Source organism: Sminthopsis crassicaudata, chromosome 3 (genome assembly GCF_048593235.1).
Source record: "Sminthopsis crassicaudata isolate SCR6 chromosome 3, ASM4859323v1, whole genome shotgun sequence".
NCBI lineage: Eukaryota > Metazoa > Chordata > Mammalia > Dasyuromorphia > Dasyuridae > Sminthopsis > Sminthopsis crassicaudata.
This window is the reverse complement of record NC_133619.1, coordinates 172335011-172356577: the sequence shown is the minus strand read 5'-3', so window position 1 is coordinate 172356577 and position 21567 is coordinate 172335011. Positions and strand designations below refer to the sequence as shown.

The window sequence follows — 21567 nt, the reverse complement described above, 5'->3', positions numbered from 1 at the left end:
TATATGTAATTAGGAAATTACAAATTACAAATAATGCCTATGTGCAAGGCACTAAACTAGGCTCTGGAGATACAAGGAGATACAAGGTAGGATTATATTTACTAGAGGGATAATACATAAACAAATATATAAAATACAAGTTGAAATACAAAAAAATACAAAAAAAGGCTCAAGAGAGAAGTATGAAATCATTAGGAAAGAGGAAGGTTTTCTGGGAGGAGCCATCTGGGTTTTGCATAAGAGAAGGATTTCAATAGAGAGATGTGGAGACAATCCATTTCATATATGAGGCAAGGCGTGCATAAATACAAAGAGTGAGGTTGCTCATAATGGGTGCAGGAAATGGTTAATAATTTAGCTTGGCTGGAGCATAGGACTAGAAGAGGAACAATATGAAATAAGATTGGTAAATTGGTTGAAGTTAGACAGAAGGGATCTTGAATACCAATTCAATTAAATTCAGCACACATATATTAAGTAATTATTCTATTTAAGACCCTGAAACAGAAAGACATAATGAATAACAGTTTCTGGCCAAAGAAACTTTCATTGAACTGAATAAAAAGAATAAATTGATGAAGAATAAATGCAGAAAAATTTGATAAGGAAAAGAACCCTAACAATAGAAATAGGAAAAGTTTTGGGTAGGAGATACCACCCAAAATAGATTGAAGTTGTATTTTATACCTCAGGCAATGGGAAATCCACTTGAAGATTAAGAGCAGGTGAATGATATTACCTGTTTGGTGCTCTAGGAAGACTATTTTTAGCATAGATGTAATCAACAAAAGGATGGATCTTCCCAATAACTTATGAAGGAGGGAGTGGAACTAGAATCATCTCTATTTTATATATGAGGAAACCAAGGCTCAGGGAAACCTTACACAATGAGTGACAAGCTGAAAAGCCTGGCTGGTCTTCTGACTCAAATTTTTTTCCATTCTACTACACTGTATTAAAATATATAATGGGAAGGAATTAAGAGAACTGAAAGAAAAAAATTATTTAATTAACTAAATTTCAAAAATTAATTAATATTAATTAATTTCCCCAATATTATTCCACTTATAGATAGGTTGATTAAAAAAAGATAAACACTTTTATATTAACATAAAGAAAAGTTGATGAATTTGTCTCTTGTTGAATAATTATTTCAAGAGATGCTTTACCATTTCTTTCCCTTGTAGTATATCTATTTTTACAGTTTGTTCCTAAGATTTCAAGCAATTTCAGCAATTGTGCCACTTTTATCCTACATGTCACATTTGAGTGAATAGCACAGAAACTTCTCTCACCTTATAAAAGAAGTATTGCACAAGTTCAGATATCCTAATGTAATAAAAATGCCCATGGACAAGGATCATCTTCTTTAAGTGTTTAAATTTCGGTATTGCATAGTCACTGTTCCTTGCAGCTTGACGACCTTCTTTTCCAATAATACCTACAAGACAACAATTTGTTGGGATGTTTTTAGAATAATACTACTACAAATATGGAAGGAAGAGTAATATTGGGTGACTGCTATTAAATACATCTCTCCAATGTGCAAATATTAAATAACAAAGCTTATCCAGATACTTAGATATAGAGAGAAATCTTTGAGTTCTTTGTCATGAGAATTCCTTCCATTGATGAAGATTTTTAACTCTTCAAAGCCTTCTCCTTCATAAATTTTCCAAAGAGAAACTGCCTATTTCCAGTTTCAAAGTACATCCTTCACATCTTTTAGTACTACCTTTGTCATAATTTATCTTCAGCATGACGAATTATCCAAGTTATGTAGTCAAAAGAGGTGAAAGGGCAAAAGGGGCATACTTACCTATGCCCACATGTGCTTCTAGAATCATGCTGACATCATTTGCGCCATCCCCAATGGCTAGAGTAATAGGATGCTCCTTGGAAAGTTTAATCAATTTAACGATCTGGAGAAACAGAAAACAAATGTAGAATCACTTTTTTTATGCTGCACATACTCCTCTCAGTTTGTCCAGTGACTTCCTAACAGCAACATGGACATATCAGAATACTTTTTTAAAGTGAGTTATAAGAACTCACTTATATTAGGGGTGATTCAATAACAATAGTTAAAATAACCAGTCTTATGGAAATTTGTTACATGATGCTTTGTGCCCATAAGGTTTATTCTCTGAAGAGGAGAAAAAGACATCTAAAGTAGCACTTTGAAATATGCTGGAAGAAACTTGTCAGAAAGTTCTGAAGATGGGAAAATTGGATCAATAAAATATGTTTTTCATCTATATACTTCAGATTTTGAATCAGTATGGCAAAAGGTTTCAAGCAATGTTCAATGTTCAAGATGTTCTGCAGAAATCAGAATAAGAATAAAAGAATTTCTGAAATTTTGTTCAATGAAAAATTATCTACTGACTTTATCTTGTTTAGTTAGCAAACTTGACACAAGAAAATATCTTTTTAGCATGTTTCCTTTTTAATGGAATTCCCTTTCCAATTATATGTAATGTGTAATGCTATATACTTTGTAGTCTCTCAAGTTGCAAGCCAACTATTAAAAGAATTCTGAATATTTTTGAAATGTACTTCAATGTCTCATGTTAGAGCTATTGCATTAAGTCCTGGAGGACATGGAATCAATGTATCTCAGGAAAGCAAGGTATTAGCCCTAACAAACCATCTTTCCACACTAATGCTGCCTGGAGACAACATATAAGAGCAAGGAAAGCATATCTAGAGTAGCCTAAGATACTACAAGCACATGTGTGTGTGTGTGTGTGGGGGTGGGTGCTGGAAAGAACAAGAAGATAGCTAGATGAGAGTTTGATCCTCCAAATATTTTATCTTCTATTTTTGTCTTTTGTCTCTCCATAGGAGGTAGGAATATCCCTGAGAAAACTGGGTGTCCTCCTAATGGAGCTCTTAGCCTTCAAAAATACCACAGACTAGGCAATATGGTGTCTTTTTATGTGTCAAGAGATACGTGATAGCCACTCCTGGACAGAAGAGCAATGCCAGGGAAAAGGATGGGTCTTAAGTGGGAGCATCATATAGGTTCAAATTCTAGCTAATTATCTGACCTTGAACAAATCAGTTAATCCCTCTCGACCTCAGTTTTGCAATCTGTAGAATGAAGTTGTTGGTCTGTAAAACCTCTGAGATGCCTTCCAATTTTACAAACACATGGACTACTATGGATATGAGACTAGCTGTCAAGGATCTCTGTATCTGAGAGAAACCCTAGCATCTTGTGGAGTAGGGTTCAAGATTGGATGAAACAATTGCACTGCAATTACAGAAGCAGACTGTGAGGATCAAAGCTTAAGAAATGAGCAATGTCTTGCTCAGGGAATATACAGAGCTCTTTTGAAAGGCATTCCTCAGACACAACTTTGCTGGCAACTTAACCCACAATTCCAGTGTTTCATATTTTTAGGGGCAGGGAGAAAAACAATTGGCCTTTCTTGGTCAACTGGTCAGCTGGTGTTTCAGACTCGGAAATCCCATATTTTTTCACCAAATCAGGTATAGGTACCAATAATCAGTTAAATAATTTAAAAAGAGATACATTTAATTGAGAAATGTCTTTGAAATGTCTTTTCCTTACTTCTTTAAAGCTGAGTATTTGTTATATTTGGGCCTCCTGAGAGAAAGCAAGATAGAGCACTCATTTGATAAACAGTTTCAATATTGGATATAAAGCAGAGTAAGACCACTGCCAATATAACTTCCTGTTTTCTGCCAGCCATGATCCATTTTGAACTGGTAGATATTTAAGGAAGACTAAAATGAGGAAGCTCCAGAACTTGTTGGCCCAACACTGTTTTTAAAAAAGATATATCAAGTCTGATAACCATATTCATTTAACTAAATCATCTCCTGAAGGAAAGATATTCCTTTCATCTTTCAAGTCCAAAATAAGTTCAAAAACAAGAGGAGTGAGATCTGTAAAGGAAGAGGTGAGGAAATCCTGATTCCATCAGGAGGCTGGGAAAGGGGTGAGTCAGCTTGAAATGGCAAGTTTCTGCAGATAGAAGGAGCTAGTTTCAAACTAGCTTATATTTTAGAAGGAAATGTTTATTTCCTTTAGCCCAGCACTGATAGAGAGGTAATCTTACTGAGAGACAATATAGCTCTGCTGCAAGCAAGAAAGAACAGTGGTTATCAGGACCCTCCTTATGTCCATGTTTTCATTCTGGGTAGATTTCTTTGTATTCCCCTTGGTTTGATTATATCAGTGAGGATTTCTTATGCATTGGGCTAGATTGTAATCTGCCTGGGTTCCTAGGAATACAGGACCAAAAGGCTATTGAATATAATATTGTTTCATAAGATAATTTACAGCTAGGGCCTGAGGATGTTGGTGCCAGAGGTCATAGGACCCCAATTTATCTACCTCTCTATTCGAATCATTTCTGTACTGAATTAACTAAATGCCAAATGTCAATAAAAATTAGAATTTTAATGGATAGTTCTTAGTTAAGTTACTTTGATTAAACATGACTTTCATATTATTAAAAGGACCAGGAAGGGGTATTAATGATGTCAAAAGTGACACAATGATTTTTAAAAATAATTTAAAATAATTTTACTATAATTTTTATCTGTACAAAAATAGCATAAATACAAATACTTAAAAGTAGATTTTATAAATTTAGTCTGAAGGAAAATTTTTCATCTTATTACCTTCAAATACACTGTGTCAACTGATGCAACTCAATCCTTTGAAGTATTCTTAAATTCTGGTCCTTGTTAATGTGACCACACAAAATTATTGATTAAATGACAACTTGGTATTTTATGGTTTTTTTCTCACATATTCTTCCTTCACTTTTAAAGGATTTATTCATTTCTGAAAGAACCTTTAAAAGAAACTTCTAAAATAGACTATATTTATGAAATTTAGATAAAACCCTTTTGATTTTTCTCACTGGTGTCTGCCTTTATTTACATTTAATCTTTCTCTGAACCAGGTCCTTCAAGTTGCTTCTCATTTGTTGCTAAGATAGAGGTTTAATAAGAAACTCAGAGCTGACTGCTGAGAGACAGATATGGAAAAATGAGTAGTTCATGGTAAACATTAATGAGAAAATGACATCATTGGAAGGTAGGATATGTGATAGGGCTTTTTTTCCCTAAGTGGTAAAAGCTGTTCCAGTGAGAAAATCAAATGGGTTTTTATCAAATTTACATAAAGGTAGGCTAGTAACATTCTTTAGAATTTGAGTAAATCAAATGGCTTTGTAGTTTACAAAGCACTTTACATTTCATCTTTATAACTCATTTGAACTGTAATTCAGTCTGTCCTTGTGAAAACAAACCCCAAAGCCCTGATTAGTTTCAAATGGGCACATTATCTTAATTTTTAGTGAAATCAGATTATGGAGACATGATTCCATCCAGTAAAGTCTACAAGACCACCATGATAGGTTGTTCAGATGTATAGACATTACCATATTTGAGAGAGTACAAAGTATATAGTACCACAAACTACAAGAATGAAAAAGGGTTTTTGGAGAGGAAATATAATAAGGATGATTCCATTATATTTCTCAACCAAATTTTCTTTTTGAACCTGTGAAGAACTAACAGGTATCTTAATAATGATAGCAGCTTTAATTAAAGGACACTTAATGATATAGAATACCTTGGAAGGGCAAGAATAAAATAACTGTTCTGACATCATAGTCATATAAGTAAAATTTTTCCAACTAGAGAACAAAATACACAGAAGGATGACAGTTTTACATCTTTTCTCACTAGGCATATTCCTTAATAGGTAGAAGTCACTTCTATCCTTTTACAAATACTTTGCTGAAAGGCAGCATGATTTAATACAGAGAGCTGGACTTGAAGGCAGGAAACCTGGTCTTCATGTCCCAACTCTGATAGATGATAGATGACCAGGAAACAACAAAAACCTCTCAGTACCCTAAATAGGTGGTATCAAACTCAGATAGAAATAGGGGTCAATAAACCACACATAAATGGATCCTTGAAAGCTGTCTATAAACTTATACCTTCTCTTTTATTAAATTTTAATTTACTTTATTAAATATTTTCCAATTATATTTTAATCTGTTCTAGCTGTACTTTGCAGTACTATGAGGCACATGAGAGTTTGACATCTCTGCTCTACATGCTAAGATGATTTCGGCTAATCAATAAGCAACTACTGACCAACTACTGTATGACAGGCATTATATTGGTGTAATTAAAAGCAATGTCCCTGTCCTCTGAGAGTTTATAGTCTAAACTTTTATCTGAAACTGACAAGATGATTTTGTTTTGAAATATTAAAAAATTTATACCTCTTTCACACACCTAAATAATATTTTAAAAGACATTACATATCTATGTATCTATATACATTTATTTAGTTCAGCAAGTGCTGTACAAAAGGATCTTTTAATTTAAAACATTTAAAGTTTTTAGCCCATCTATTTTGGGTTATAGAGTTATATCTGAGAGCTGACAGAATCTGTGTATGGACTGGGACAAAGAGAAGCAGGATGTAGAAGCTGCACTATTTAACACGGCTTGTTCTGTTTTTTCAAATTACTAGGCACAGAAATATTCACATTTAAATGTAGCAACAACAGAAACATTAAGTACCACCGAGTTGTTTCTGATATGATTTTTTGGGAATATTTATTATTTTTGATTATGCACAGGATTATTCTCCCTGTTTATGTAGATAAGTAAAACTTGCTAGTCTATTATTTTGCCTTTGATTTTATTTTGTTCTAGGATTTGGAAAGTATTTTATGCCATATTCCACAGATGGAAGAGACCCAATGCACAGTGAGGTACTAATATTGTATTCACCCCATTCTCACAGTGACTCTGGAGAGTGTACAGCATTATGCTAGTCCCTATAGTCAAGAAAAAAAACCAGTTAATTAAACATGTTCATTTACTGGTTAGATATTAAAGATATAGGAATGAGACACAATCACAAACAGAGGCACAGCAAGGAGTCTTTTTAATGTGTCATTACTAATTGCACTTATCAGCAAGATTTTCATGCTTTCTAGTTTTAATATGTAATTTTTTTGCTGACACTTTTCATTTTGTAGAGGGGTAGGGAGTGACAGACAGCAGAGTTAAAATTATTAGTGGCTGTCACAACAGAGTAATGACTTTCAATATTTACCTAAAGTGATCCTACTCATCAAATCATTTGCAGAAGGATCCACTAACCTGTGCCTTCTGTAGAGGGGCCATCCGACAGCAGAGCACAGCGCTGCAGTTTCTGCAGATTTCCAGGAAGAGTTCTCGATAGTTTCCAGAGCTCCCAGTTTGTCGGGGTTTCATTATTAGTGACAAGGCAGCTCCATCAATAATTAAACCAAAATCTTGTAGATCATTTGAAAGTCTGCAGGATGCACAAAAAACAAATGCTAAATCTTCATCTTTTGAGAGGACTCTGAGAGACATTTTTGGGAGTCTATAAGAGGCCTACTCACATTAATGACAATACATCAATGAGCTTAAGGGAACACTATTATCTCAGGTATTCTTTTTAGGATTTGATGCAAGATTTATTTTTCAATGATTTATTTTTATTTTTTTTCATTCAATTTAGGAAAATGAAAATGCATGACATAATAATCCATCACATCCATTTAACATAATTCTGTGGGGAAGGAGGGAAAGAGGGAGAGAGGAAGGGAAGGAGAGAGAGAGAGAGAGAGAGAGGGGGGGGGGAGGGAGGGAGGGAAGGAGGGAAGGAGGGAGGAAGAAAGAGAAAGAAATAGAGAGAGGAAGAAAGAGAGGAAGGAAGAGAGGAAGAAGAGAAAGAAAAGGAGGGAGGATGGAAGGGAGGAAGGAAGAAAGAAGGGAGAGAGGGAGGATGGAAGGAAGGAGCCATTGGCTCATTTCTTAGCATCCTCAGAAAACTATACAAAGCAAAAAGTGGCAAAAACTCAACTCAATTGAATTTTCAGGCTACTTTGGGGACAATTTTCTTGGAGGTATTTGTGATCATTTGTGCCATTTCTCTTGCACATAATGACATGCACTTGTAAGATGGAACCTTAACAGACTACAGCATTGTGTAGCATTTGGTTCCATGGTCATTTTGAGTAGCTTCAGCTGTTTTCTTCTCAACTACATTAACCCATTCTATTTTGATTGAGGAATGAAGGTATTACTTGCCCTGAGAAACTGTCTCTGGTCATACTGCCACTGTAGTGCAGGACAGTCTTACTCAGCTCAAAGAGCACATCATGCAAGCTCTGCTCCTCAATTTTTTTGGTGGTCAACTCGAGTAGTTGGGTGTTTCTCCTGAAAAGCTTGCAGGCATAGCAGGTAGCTGCTGCCGTCTCCATCTTGTCTCCTGTCAGAACCCAAACCTTGATTCCTGCTTTCTGAAGAGCTTCAATGGTATCAGCAGCTTTCTCCTGGAGCCTGGGGTGGTGGGCAAACAAATAATAAATAATGACCAAAAAAAAACAAACTAGAAGAAAAAAAGCCTGTCTTGTGCAATCTATTTTGGCCCTGAGGTACTTCAAGGTAATATGGAATATCTATGGAGGAGTTTTAACCTCAACTTTTCCCATGTATTAAGAGTGTCATTTCTACATTGGGCATTATTATTTTTGGGGGGGTGGGGGAGGTTCTCATTTCACAGCATAATGGAATACTTATTAACTCATCTTAGTGGGATTTCAGGCAGAAGTCCTACATGAAGACTGGGTTTGGCTTAGGCTGAATCCAAGTTACTTCTAGCCTTATGATTATAATCATTTCCAGAGAAAAATAGCAATTTTCTTCAGCTTTTCATTTATGCTTTTCAATTCACTATATATTTTCATTTTTTTGCTCCTTCTAAATGAATTCCATTCTACTTTCATTCTGTATCTCAAAACTAAAAAAATGTGACTCAATAAGCATTTCTTACAGCTTAACAAAGACTTAAAAGTCTTGCCAATTATATCACTTTTGTAAGAGATGAACAATTTCTTTTGCAATATATAACAATTTGAAATTTGTACATTAAGAGAAGACAATTTTTCTACTTACAATCTCCTGATTTAAAATTTGTAATTAAGACTATGTACTACTAAAGTCATTGTCCTTTCATAGATTTAGAATATGTACAGATCTGTATTTGCATGTAGATTCCCCCATATAGATATGTTTATATGTAGGAAGTGGGAGGGGACAAATATATGTATATGTATGTATTTCTAATTGATTATTTTCAACTATGGGTATTCATCTCTGTTTAGCCTTTAATTACTATGTGTGTATATATTAAATGATCTAAAGTATCAAAACAATATACAGTAAAATAAAATGGACACATCTAATCTACCTGTATGTATATACTCTATTACAATCCTATTTTTGACGCTTCATGTGGTCTCAAAAGCACACCATAAACACTGGCAGGTCCTACACCACGATTTTTGTTGTTGTCCAGTCATGTCCACTTTTTGTGACTAATGGACTTATCCATGGGGCTTTCTTAGCAAAATTATTGGAGTATTTTGCAATTGCCTTTTCTGGTGTATCCTCATTTAAGAGTTGAGGAATGGAGGCAAAAAATAAGAGTTTTAGTGACTTGTATACCACAGCTAGTAAAATGCCTGAGACTACAATGAACTCAGGTCTTCATTGTTCAAACCCAGTGCTCTAACCATTGTGCACCAAGATGCCCTACCACAAAGTAGGAAAATTTCAAATAAACTCTGGGAGCCATACTGGGAGTGTGATGACCACATGAAAAGGCAATGGAAAGGCTTATCATCAAGAGATGGCCAATATCAGGGGATGCATATTTTGGTCAAAAAAACTACTAAGGTGTGTGTGCAGGGATGGAGAGGGCAAGGGAAAGGAAGAGGAGTTAACAATTGGGTTGTATCAATGAGAAAAATCCCCACGTTGATGAAATTGCTAAGTATTTTACACACACACACACACACACACACACACACACACACACACACACACACACACACACACACACGATTTTCCTAAAGCTTTTTAAGCTAAAAAAAAAAAAATCTTAAAACTGTACTAAGACTTTTAGGACAATAAAGGGTGTGTGTGTGTGTGTGTGTGTGTGTGTGTGTGTGTGTGTGTATAGGCAGATCTATATTTCTCTATGTGTCTATCTAGACAGACCTATGATTTCAGTAACATAATAAGCTTTCATTGATGTACAATTTTCTCTACCAATGCAAACTAGTACAACAGCTGACAGAGTGCCCAACAGTTGCTTGGAGCTCTGAGAGATAAATGATTTGCCTGGTGTTTCATTAGTGTGACTTGAACTTTCTATTGTAAAAAATATGCTTAAAAAAGCCTATTGCACCTCTATTCTTTGAGAATAAATGTGAAAATGAGTTGGTTGGGTGGTGAAATAGAGCCCTGGTCCTGGAATTAAGAATACCTGACTTTAAATCCAACATCAGAAACATAATAGCTGTGTGACCTTAAGCAAAGTCTCTTAACACTGTTTTGCCTCAGTTTTCTTATCTGTAAAATGTGCTGGAGAAGAAGGAAATGGAAATTATCTAAATGACTGAATAATAACACAACAAAAAGTGAGTTGCTGTAAAGTATATAAATATAAAATTCCAGGCACTTTTTCATTTAGTTTAGTTCAAATAAATGTCTAAGAAGGAGTCTATTAAATGAATATTTTTAATCAGTCTGTCTTGAGTTTCTCTATACTGGTTAATAGTAACAGATTCTTATCAAACAAACCCCATAGATTTATCTGTGATATAGGCACAGCAATATTAATGATGGTTAAAGTTGCATCCCCTTCTTAGGGCAAAAAGACACAACAAATGTCTCCCTTAACTTATCACTATGTGTTATTGAAAAAAAAAAAAAAAAAAAAGATAAAATAAATGTTACACTTAACCGGTCCTCAACAGCCGTAGCACCAAGCAGAATAAGGTTTGTCTCAATCTGCTCATATGCTTCAGACAGTTTTTTTTCTCGTTCTTGAAGTGCCACTTTTGCTGAGTGTAGAAGCTCATGAATCTCATCATATTCTTCCTGCGTATATTTTTTATAGGCAACACAGAGAGTTCGCAGTCCTTCCTGAAATATAAATCCAAAATCAAACATCAGATAAATGATAACCAAAAGGATTGCCTGTTACAAAATTATTTGTCATTATTTTTATTAAGCCCTTTTCCCCTTCCTGTTTAATAATACAGTTATCCCTTATACATGGCACCTCTGTGATCTGGAAAATCTGCATAAAATTTTTTGGCCCTTCCTTTGTGCCAAAAAAGTCTGATTTTTTTCTCTTTTTTTTCTCTTATGGGATCTTTACATTACTTATAGTAAAATCTGAGTTGATATATATTATTTTACATACATACATATTTTATGCATTTCTGAGTATCTATACTTTTTCTATGTTGTCTGCTGGTCTTCATGTATCGTCTGAGGCTTCCTCAAATCCCTCCAAATTCCCATTTAATTTCTTAAACTGACCTGTGACATATCAAAACTGTAATGGATAAAGTCACAATGTGGAAGGGATAATCATATGGTTAAAATGGATAAAAAAAAGAGCCAAAGATAATGAAACTTCCTTCACTGAAGGAGCTTACATTCTCTGGGGTATGGGGAGAAAGGCAATCATTAACAACCTGAGGAAACTTGGGGATCATCCTCCACTCATGAGTAAATTCTCTGTGTAGCAGAACAGTATTAAATCATAATAATTATGAATTCATAATAAAAATGAAAAATAATAATTACATAATGTAGAATTTTAAAGTATACAGATTAATGTGAGAGGTAATAATATTGTACTAGAAAGAACACCTTCCTTTTGGTCTAAAAAACCAAGGTTGACATCCTAGTTTTCCTGTGAACTTACATAGCACTTATATTCCTGTGCTATAACGGTCAAATAATTATTTTACAAGGCTGGTAATTATAAATAAATTGTGAGAAATATGTTGCAGGGCTCTAAGAGACCTTTAGAAGAATGGTATAGAACAGAACAAAGTCTTCTGGACCCAACTCTAAAGTTACCTAAATTAGCACAAATTCCCTCCAGTAATAACCCTAGCAAGCAGTTACTTAGCTCCTGTTCAAATATCCCTGTCCAGTGAAGGAAAACTCGCTAAATCTCCTAAGGCAGACCATAAACTGTGTATGGCTCTTATAAGAAATTTCTATTTATATTCAATCAGAAGTTGTCCACCTGTAATGCCTCCTTTGGGGTCATAGTTCTTTCCTTTGGGGGTGAAAGAACGATCTTATAGCTTTAAATAACATTTAGAGTATAACATCAAGTTCTGGGCACCATATTTGAAAATCTCATTTGCCAAACAAGAAGAAAATTTGAGGAAGAGGATGAGAATAGTGAGAGCATGCCCTATGAAGGACATGGAAATGTTTAGCCTAGAGAAATGAATGCTTAAGGAAGACATGAAAGTAAAATTTACAATCTTTAGAGGATTCTCATATATATGAGATTAAACTTGCTGTGCTCTCGGCAAAAGAGCTAACTAGGATGAACAGATATAACTTACTATAACAAAGATTTTCCAACATAAGAAAAATCTTCTTAGCCATTAAAATGGCTTCTAAATGAATGGGTTACTTTGTTAGACAATGAGTTCCTGGTCTTTAAAGCATGTGCTGAATGACTTCCTATACAAGATGTTGTAAGTGGGAATCATAAATTGCCAGGTCTGAGGACTAAATGACATGTAAGGTAGATTCCCTTCTAATGCTCCATCCTCCTAAATTTATGATTTGAAGACTGCTTATGTCATCCCCATTTAATCTCTTCTTCAGAAAAAAACAGTTTTATTTTTTTCAGCCAATATTTCTTAGAAGGATTTGACTGCCAGAGTGGCATTCTATCCACTACAGACTGCTTCTCACATTGATTATTAAACTAATAATGAATCTCAACTGAAAGACAACATAGTATAGTGGAAAAAGTGATGGGCTTAGAGTTAGGAAGATCTGAGTTCTAATTTCTCCTCAGACATTAATTAAATGATCATGGCATCTGAATAGCAGAAAGCATCCACACCAATGAAACCATATAGATTCTTGATGTATTGAGATGATGAAGCAAAAAATTCAATTAGCATAACACTGTTACTGATACTATTTTTGCAATTCACCCTATTTCTACCTCCCCCCAAAGAACTGCTGTTTTGTCTTGTCTCTCCTGTATCCTATTCTTGTGCCATCAATTTTTGTAACCTAAGCTCTGAAATTTACAAATATAACCACAATAGTTCTTTTCTAGTGATTATTTCCCAACAGTGGCCCTACTTTCACTGAATCAAGGCTCTAAAAGGCTCCGGATATTTACAGTTTCACAAGATTCTGGAAGTGTAAGGAGCATCAGAAATCCATGCATGTTCTTAGGCCTAATGGACCCTATTATATCCTGCATCACTTAATCTGTGTTAGTTTTTGAGGAAAGAAAAATAACACTTTATTATTAAACAAAGGTCTAAGTATGTTTGAAAGAGTTTGGAAGGATGTTACATTTCTAGACTATCAGTAAAGCAATCTGGTTCTCATTTCTTGTATGAACTGTTATAAAACAAATGGTCTTTTGCCTCCCTCAAAGAGCAATGTTATCAGATTTCTAGGAATTCTGAAGTCTTACGGTAGAAACTGAAAGGAATGAGGACCTTTCTTGCCATTTGTTGCATAATTTTGATATACAAAATTTATTTTAAGATACTCTTTAACATTACAAAGTTAGATTAATAAAGGAAAATAGAAACATATTTCTGAATTGTCACTTCTGTAAAAAGTACGAAAGAACAAATACTCAGGAAATCTGTCACAGTGAATTTTGTGCCTGTAGCTTCTTTTACATAAGTATCTGCATTTAGAAAATCTGGCATAATACAAGATGAAGAAACATTGAATTTGAGGGCCTGGATTTTCTCAGACTCAGAAGCTGCTCAGATAGAATATATTGAATTACTCTTTTGGTTCCATTAATTTCCTTGTACTTCACAAATGACCTCCTTCCTTCTCAAAGTAATAAAGAGTAATGCAGGGAGGAAAAAGCATAGAACCAATATCTCTAATTTTTGTCATTGTAGGGAGAAAGCTGATTATGAGGAACAAAATCATTCTATAAAGAGGTTATTTTACTTGTCTCAAATGTTTAAAAATCTGCACAGGGCAATAGTCACACATCAAGTGAGGAAGGAATAGTCCCAGTAAGAGTTTGGCCTTCTGGGGCAACTAAGTGGCAAGTGGATAGAATACTGGTCCTGAAGTCACAAAGACCTCACTGCAAATATGAACTCAGATGCTTAACACTTACTAACTGTGTGACCCTGGGCACGTCACATAACCCCAATTGTTTGGCCATCCATTTAATCATAATAATAGCTATGACGTATGTAGCTCTTTTAAGTTCTGCAAAGCATCTTTTATATAAATAATCATTTGATTCTCACAACAATCCTGTAAGGTAGATGCTATCATCCCTATTTTATAAATGCAGAAAGAGAGAATCAGAGAACTTAAGGTACTTGAAGAAGGATTCAAACTTGTGTCTTCCTAACTCCATGTCTAAGATTCTGACCAATTTACCATTTTCTGCTTCTACTTTAAAAAAAATTATTGATGCCCTTTCTCTGTAGAAAAATGAAAAAACTGCATTTTGATCCTGTCTAGATTAGAGTTTTCCTTGTAACAAAGAAAAACAACTGAGCAAAAATAGCTCAGATAATGCATGTCTAATAAGTATGCAACTTTCTAGAAGCTCTAGTAACCCCCTGCCTCTCTGCCCTGAAGGAGGAATATTTTATTATCTGTGTAATCTTATTTTTAATGTACTCCTAAAAGAGAACCGTTTCTCTAAAGGCAAAGACAAGTTTACTATTTTAACTTGGGCTCCTGATTACATTATACTTGGCAAGGATAATTCTATCAACATCTATCTAAAAGTTCTATATATGCAAAATGGCTCATATATGGACATAGAGATGTTGAGTTCCAAAGATCCTAACTTGATCCACGTGAATAATTTCTCCATAAACACAATTCTACCTCAAGCCTTATTAGACTGCTTCACAAGTTACAATGGCCTCTGATGATACATATTTGCATAATGATAAGAAACCACTCCAATTCATAATCCACAAGTCTTATCACTTCCTAGCAGAGCTGAGGTTACAGAATAGTTATACTTCACTGTATTTAAGGTAAGTGTTGGTCAGCAAGTGAGGTTTGCCACAAGCTCATTAAGAATAAGCTTATATGGGTACAAAATGAGACATGATTTTTGGATAAGACCATTGAGGGAATTTATCTTGGTTGGCTATGCACACTTGGTTTTTTGGTTTTTGTTTCTTTTTAAATAGGAGGCAGGATGGCAGATATGAGTGAGAAAATGGAGCACTATTAACTGCAAATAAGCAAATAAGTTAAGTAAGAATAAGCCTGTATATCCTATAAATAAGAGAAAACCTAGAAATAAGTAGGACATATAGACTCTTTCCAAAAAGCTTTCCTGACTTACATAAAATCCTGAGAGACAAGTGAAAAAAGCAGTCCTGGTTTCCATCAGTTTTATGTCTACTTTTTCTTAAGATCATAGATTTAGAACAATATGAAACTTTCCTGGTCATTTGGCCCATATGAGGTGGCAGGATTTCAGTTCAAGTTTTCTGCCTCCTAATCCATCACTCTTTCAATATAGGAGATGGGAGAACCCAAAGGAGAATCTCCAGCCCATTCCCATTTTCCAAATTACACACACAGACTTCAGCTGGAAACAATAAAGTGGTGATTTCTTAAAAAAAGATTTCCAGTCAGAAGTCCTGAAGAACTAAGCTTCAAAGAAGTTTGGGGAACAGAGTCAGAAGTCTAAGTATTAAAAAGAAGAATTCTTCGCAGATCAATCTAGCAGAATTTTCTAAGTTTATTATTTGTGGGAGAACAGGAACCTTAGTACAAGTATTTGGATTGGACAGATTTATAAGCCACTTTTGTTTTCTTGCTAATGCTCATAGAAAGTAATGGTCTAGGGGCAGCTAGGTGGCGCAGTGGCCCTGAATTCAGGAGAACCTAAGTTCAAATCTGGTCTCAAACACTAAACACTTCCTAGCTGTGTGACCCTGGGCAAGTCACTTAACCCCAGCCTCAGGGGGGAAAAAAAAAGTAATGGTCTACAGTGATAAATTCTAAGGTTCCCCCTCAAGCTGAGAAATAACCTGCTATATGTAGTGGAAAGAATATAGGACACGAACTCAGAGTCTTTGTTTGGGGTCTAGTCCTAAGTCTGATAACTAGAGTTGTAACCATAGCTCTGTAAGCCCTTTTCACTTGTTTAATGAGGATCACTAATAATATTTTTACTATATATCTCAAGAGAATTGTTACGATGAAAAGTAGCCTATAAACTTTATAGAATAATATAAAATATGATTTATTATTATTAAATTATAATTATTCTAAAAGTGACTTTTAATGAAGTATTTATTTTATATAAACCAAATATAATTTTAAGCTAGTTTATACTACTTATATTAAATTAGTATTAAATTAGGTATAAATTACTTATAAACTAATGTACATGAGTGTATATATATTTATGTATAATACATCATATAAATCTTGATTTGCTAAGAAAATGATGGCCTGTCTGGGGGAACTTCTTAACTGACAGCTGACTTCCTCTGTTAAAAAGCAAAAAAGGTACTGCTCCACCTCGTGGCCTCAATAAGTAATGACTCTTGAACCAATGGGCCAATGAATAGTATAGGAGTAGGATTTCTGGGTTTATGTTAAAATAAGTAGTAGCTTGGATAGTGACACTTAATAGCTCTCTGATTCCTAAAATTCCACCCATTGATTCAATATGAAGATCAAAGGGGGGGAGGGCACTTCATAGGAGTTAAGATAGAGCTCCATGGAATGGTAATGATCACTTGGTCCAATTTACTATTTTATAGTTGAGGAAACCAAAGCCAGATGTGGGTGGTGATGTGGCTAAAACCACTCAGTCAACAGGTACAAGTCACACTGCTAGGAGTCTTCCACATTTCCAACCAGTCCTTTTCCACTGCATGGCCCTTCTTTTATAAGAAATCCAATATCAAATGCACGTCTCCCTCACTACTTCTTAGAATCCTTCATTTCCTTCAAAGTTCAGGTTAAACACCACTTCTCCACAAGTTCTACCCCAATTTTTCTAGCTGCCAGTGCCACTTCTTTAACATTACTACATATTTATATTTGTGAAAACTTATATATGTACAAGTTATTGGATATTGATGGACCTTCCACAGAGATTTTCTTGGCTAAATTTTTTTTTAAATATTCCACAGCACAACTGTCAATTTTTAAACTTGTAAAATCAAAGAGATCTCCACATTTACTAATGAAAGGGTGTGAGACAAGATAGCTGTTGTGGATTGAAGAGTAGAAGAGCAGGCCTCTGCAAACAATTCCTTTGCTTATGATGGAGAGAAGAATGTGACCACACAATTCTGAGTATAAAAGTCATTTGAAGAAGAAAGGTTCTCAGATAAAAAGCCATAAACTACCTGGGGGCTGGATTAGACTCCCAAACTGTCTTTATTGGGATGAAAGTGGAAGAGTCATGGATTAAGCAAGACAAAGGGTACTTCAGTCTCAGAAAAAGATCACAGAAGAGAAAAGGCAGACTTTTGTGATATATGATATATATGTTTTTATGATCTAATATGGAGACTCAAGTGTTTTTTGTTAAGAAGTCTTCATATATTCATTTTACTTAAAAATTGAAATGAAAAAATATTCATAGTGGTTAAAGAAAAAATGAATAAAGTAGTATTAAGAAAAAAATGAACAAAATATTTTTAAGGTAAAAAAGCTTTTTTTATAAAAAAAATTTAATTTGAAATTTATTTGTATCTGAGATTCTTAGCTCCAGGGCTCAGATACCAGAGAATCTGTATGTAATACATAAATAATGGGCATATTGATTCCTATTAACATCCCCTCCCCCAAATATGATCAGTTTCCTAATTTTGAATTACCTATTAGTGATTATAATATGTATTCTTGGCAATGTTTGGAATTTTCAGACTCTAATATGATCAGAGGGGAAAAATTGCTTATGACAAATAAGCTTGGCCTTAAAAAAAACCTAATTCACATTAAAAGGATCATCTCACCACTGCGTTGCGTTCCACTCTTGATCGTACTTGCTCTATTTTGCCTTCTGTTACTCTTGGAAATATTGAAGAATCTGCTCCCTTGCAAAATAGGTAAATGTCTCCTATACAATGAGAAAGAAAAGCAGAATGTCAAACCTTAAAACATAATAGGCTTGTGTTTCTGTCCATATTTTATAACTTCAGTAAACAGTTGGGAAGAATCTAAAAGCATAATTCCAACCATTCTCTTCAAAAATAAAACAAGGTTCCACAACACCATGAAACAAGTCGTTAAATCAATCTGCAGACACCTTTAGAAAAAAGACATATTAGAGGCTAGAGACAATCACAAAGGATTTCAATAAACTGACTAATGTATAATAATTAGCCTCTGGTTATATGTAGGAATGCAAACAGGGATAAATGAAATTCACAGATTATCCAGAAAAAAAGACAAAACATTTTCACCTTGTTCCCTTCTAAACTTCTTAAGGGAACAAAAAACAAAATTGACTAGTTTGCATTTCAATTTCTATCCCCTTTGTCTTTTTTCTCTATAGTAGATATTGCTAATGTAGAGTAGAAGTTGCTAATGGGTAATGAAATAATCTTGAGATAGAGAAAAGCAAAGCAAAGGGTACAGTTAATCAGAAAAGAAGATAAACACATACTGAAAGTTCAAAAGGTAGACATTTTGTTCATATACAGACTACTTTTAATCTACACTCATTAAGTTTATGTTTTCCCAGTGAATGAGTTATATCAGAATCCTCTGTAGAAAGAAACAAAGAGCAATGGACCACTCTTTTCCAAATATTTAATGAATTTGACCACTCATTTGAAATGTGTTTGAAATGAGATTTGCTTTTTATGTTTCATACAACTTTATTAATGGAAGTAATATGTGTGTGTGCATGTGCATATTCATACATATATATGTGTGTGTGTGTATAAAAAAGGAAGTCTGACCAAACTGTGCTCATGCAAAGAAACATTACTGCAAAATGCTAACTGATTAATGTGATTCCTTTTATTGATCACACTCAGTGGTATTTTATAAAGACATTAACATTTATATCTTGAACTGTCTTTTCTAATTTGTTTTAAAGCCAATCATTTAAAATTGTCTTCTTAATAGGAATGGAAAGGACTGCAAAAATTCCAAATAATTCTATTATGGGAAAATTTTAAATATCTAGATTTACAAAAAATAATTTAAAGGAAAGTCAGAGATAAGCAAGTATCCTTACACTATTAAGATACTGAGGAGAGGTGAGGAGAATTGACTGTTCCATTCACCACAAAATATTAAAAATTTAACTAAATTTTTTTCCAGATTATAAAATCAATTTTCAAGCAGGGGGTATTTCATAGATCTTTTTTTGTTTTGTTCTGTTTTGTTTTCTTTGCTGAGGCAAGTGGGTTTAATTGACTTGCCCAGGGTCACACAATTAGAAAATATTAAGTGTAAGGCCACATTTGAACTCAGGTCCTCCTGACTTCAAGCTGGTGCTCTAGCCACTGTGCCATCTAGTTGCCCCCATAGATCTTTTTGAAAAAATAGTTTTTTTTTTCCAAATACATGCAAAGATAGTTTTCAGCATTCATCTTTTCAAAAACTTGTGTTCCAAATTTTTTTCCCTCTCCTCCTCCCCCACATAGATTTTAAAGAAGGATGAAAATTTAGGTCTCACAGTCAGAAAAGGCATAAGTTGGTCCTATAGAACTCAGTAACAGAAACAAAAATTAAACTTTAGTGTGACTTTAAGTAAAGAATGAAACAAGATCTTTCTACCTGAAGCAGATTTGACAATCACGCTCATTCTTCTCCGCACTGAATCAAAACTCAAAATGTCTAATAATTCATACCTGAAGAGAAAAAAATGGGTGTGTATTAGCCCTGGTTATCATTTAGTTATGTAATTCCTTAACATGAAAGCAAAAATATTCATTTCAAATTAAAAAGTAAATCATCTGTACTAGAAATGTTGTTGTTCAGTCAGTCATGTCTAACTCTTGGGGATCACATGGATTACATTCATGGTTTGTTTTGTTGTACTGGAGTATTTTGTCATTTCCTTCTCTAGTGTGTCTCCATTTTACAGATAAGGAACTGAAGAAATAGGCATGAGGAACTTGCCCAGAGTCACCCAGCTAATAAATGTCTGAACCTAAGTTTAAACTAAGATCTTCCTGACTTCAGGCCCAGTACTCTATCCAATGAGCTATCTAGCTGCTCGTGTATTTTTTTTTTTTTAATTTTTTGGTTGTTGTTGTTGTTGTTGGTCTTTGTACTTGGAATACAAAGACCAACCAAAAAAAAATTAATACAATCCCTTTCCTCAAGAAGTGTGTACTCCACCTACAGCAAGTATGCAACAAAATTATAGACAAAGATAGACAAAAAAAAAAAAAAATTAAAGACAAAGATAAGAAGAAAGTAAGGCAAGACGCTTAGGATAGCACTGGTAAGGATACTGAAGGGATACCAACACTGAGAGATGGAGTTTAAGAAGGGAGAGTGCACTATGTCTTGGGGACCGTTTCTGAGAGCTTATAAAAATGGCATGGAATGTTGAGCTCAGGAGTTCCATTTGGCTGGAAAAGAGAGAATATGAAGAGGAATAATGTGAAATGAGACTAGAAATGTAATATGAGGTCACATTGTAGAGAGTTTAAATCCAAGGGTAAGGTATCTGCATTAAATGTTATTAAAATATTTTAAGTATTATTCTGTACTGTATCAAGTGTAGATTCCATTCCAACAGTTAAAGATTTGTGGTTTTTTAAAACTGCACTAAAGCTGTTTTTACTTAGCATTACATGCCTCTATTACTTCCCTCTAATACTTGTGATGATAAGATATGAAATCATAGGTTAATCAAAGGTTAAATTTTCAAGGGCTAAAGGACAGGTGAAGATCATTTAATATGTGCAAGTGTGATTAGAAATTTGGGAAGAATCACTTCCCTGCCTGAACATGAAATTTTTCTTCAATAGATGTTATTCAGAATTTAGGTTTTAAAGATCCCTTCATTTGTTTGTATTATGTGATAGAGGCAATTATTCTCCCACTACCTTGTTATTATTTGTTCTCAAAGAGAACCATGACATTCAGCAGATATATCATGACTTCTTAGTGAGTTTGATTTAAGTAAAAGTGGGCTGTGCCTTCCTCTCTCTCCTTCAGAGCCAGCTGGGTCCAGATATTGAACAGATATTGAACAGAATGACTAGAGATGATCCTGGATGCAGGAAGGCTTTAGGCTTTTAAAGCTAAGGTCTTTCCCAGGTCTCCTTATATACCTATTCTTTTTGTTGGTTGTTTTGCAATAAGACAAGATTACAAAGAAGTAATTGTCATTTACCATGACCCTCTGGAAACTAGGGAAGTCCTGATTAAACAGCTCAAAATCCTGCTTCTGACACATATGTGACTATAAGTAGATCATTTAAACTCTCAGTTGCCTCA

The 21567-nt window shown here is 34.4% G+C and overlaps 1 protein-coding gene across 6 annotated transcripts in view; it reads right to left on the bottom strand.

Annotated features, from left to right (window-relative positions):
- The window catches only part of ATP11A (ATPase phospholipid transporting 11A), a 214640-nt gene that overhangs the window by 25440 nt on the left and 167633 nt on the right, over nt 1-21567 (bottom strand). For all 6 annotated transcript variants that reach the window (XM_074299560.1, XM_074299563.1, XM_074299559.1 and 3 more), the window contains exons 16-22: nt 19891-19964; nt 18114-18217; nt 10856-11037; nt 8134-8385; nt 7177-7351; nt 1820-1922; nt 1296-1441 (exon numbers count right to left, since the gene is read on the bottom strand). In XM_074299560.1, coding sequence (XP_074155661.1) covers nt 1296-1441; nt 1820-1922; nt 7177-7351; nt 8134-8385; nt 10856-11037; nt 18114-18217; nt 19891-19964 — 1036 coding nt within the window. The remainder of the gene's footprint in view (nt 1-1295; nt 1442-1819; nt 1923-7176; nt 7352-8133; nt 8386-10855; nt 11038-18113; nt 18218-19890; nt 19965-21567) is intronic.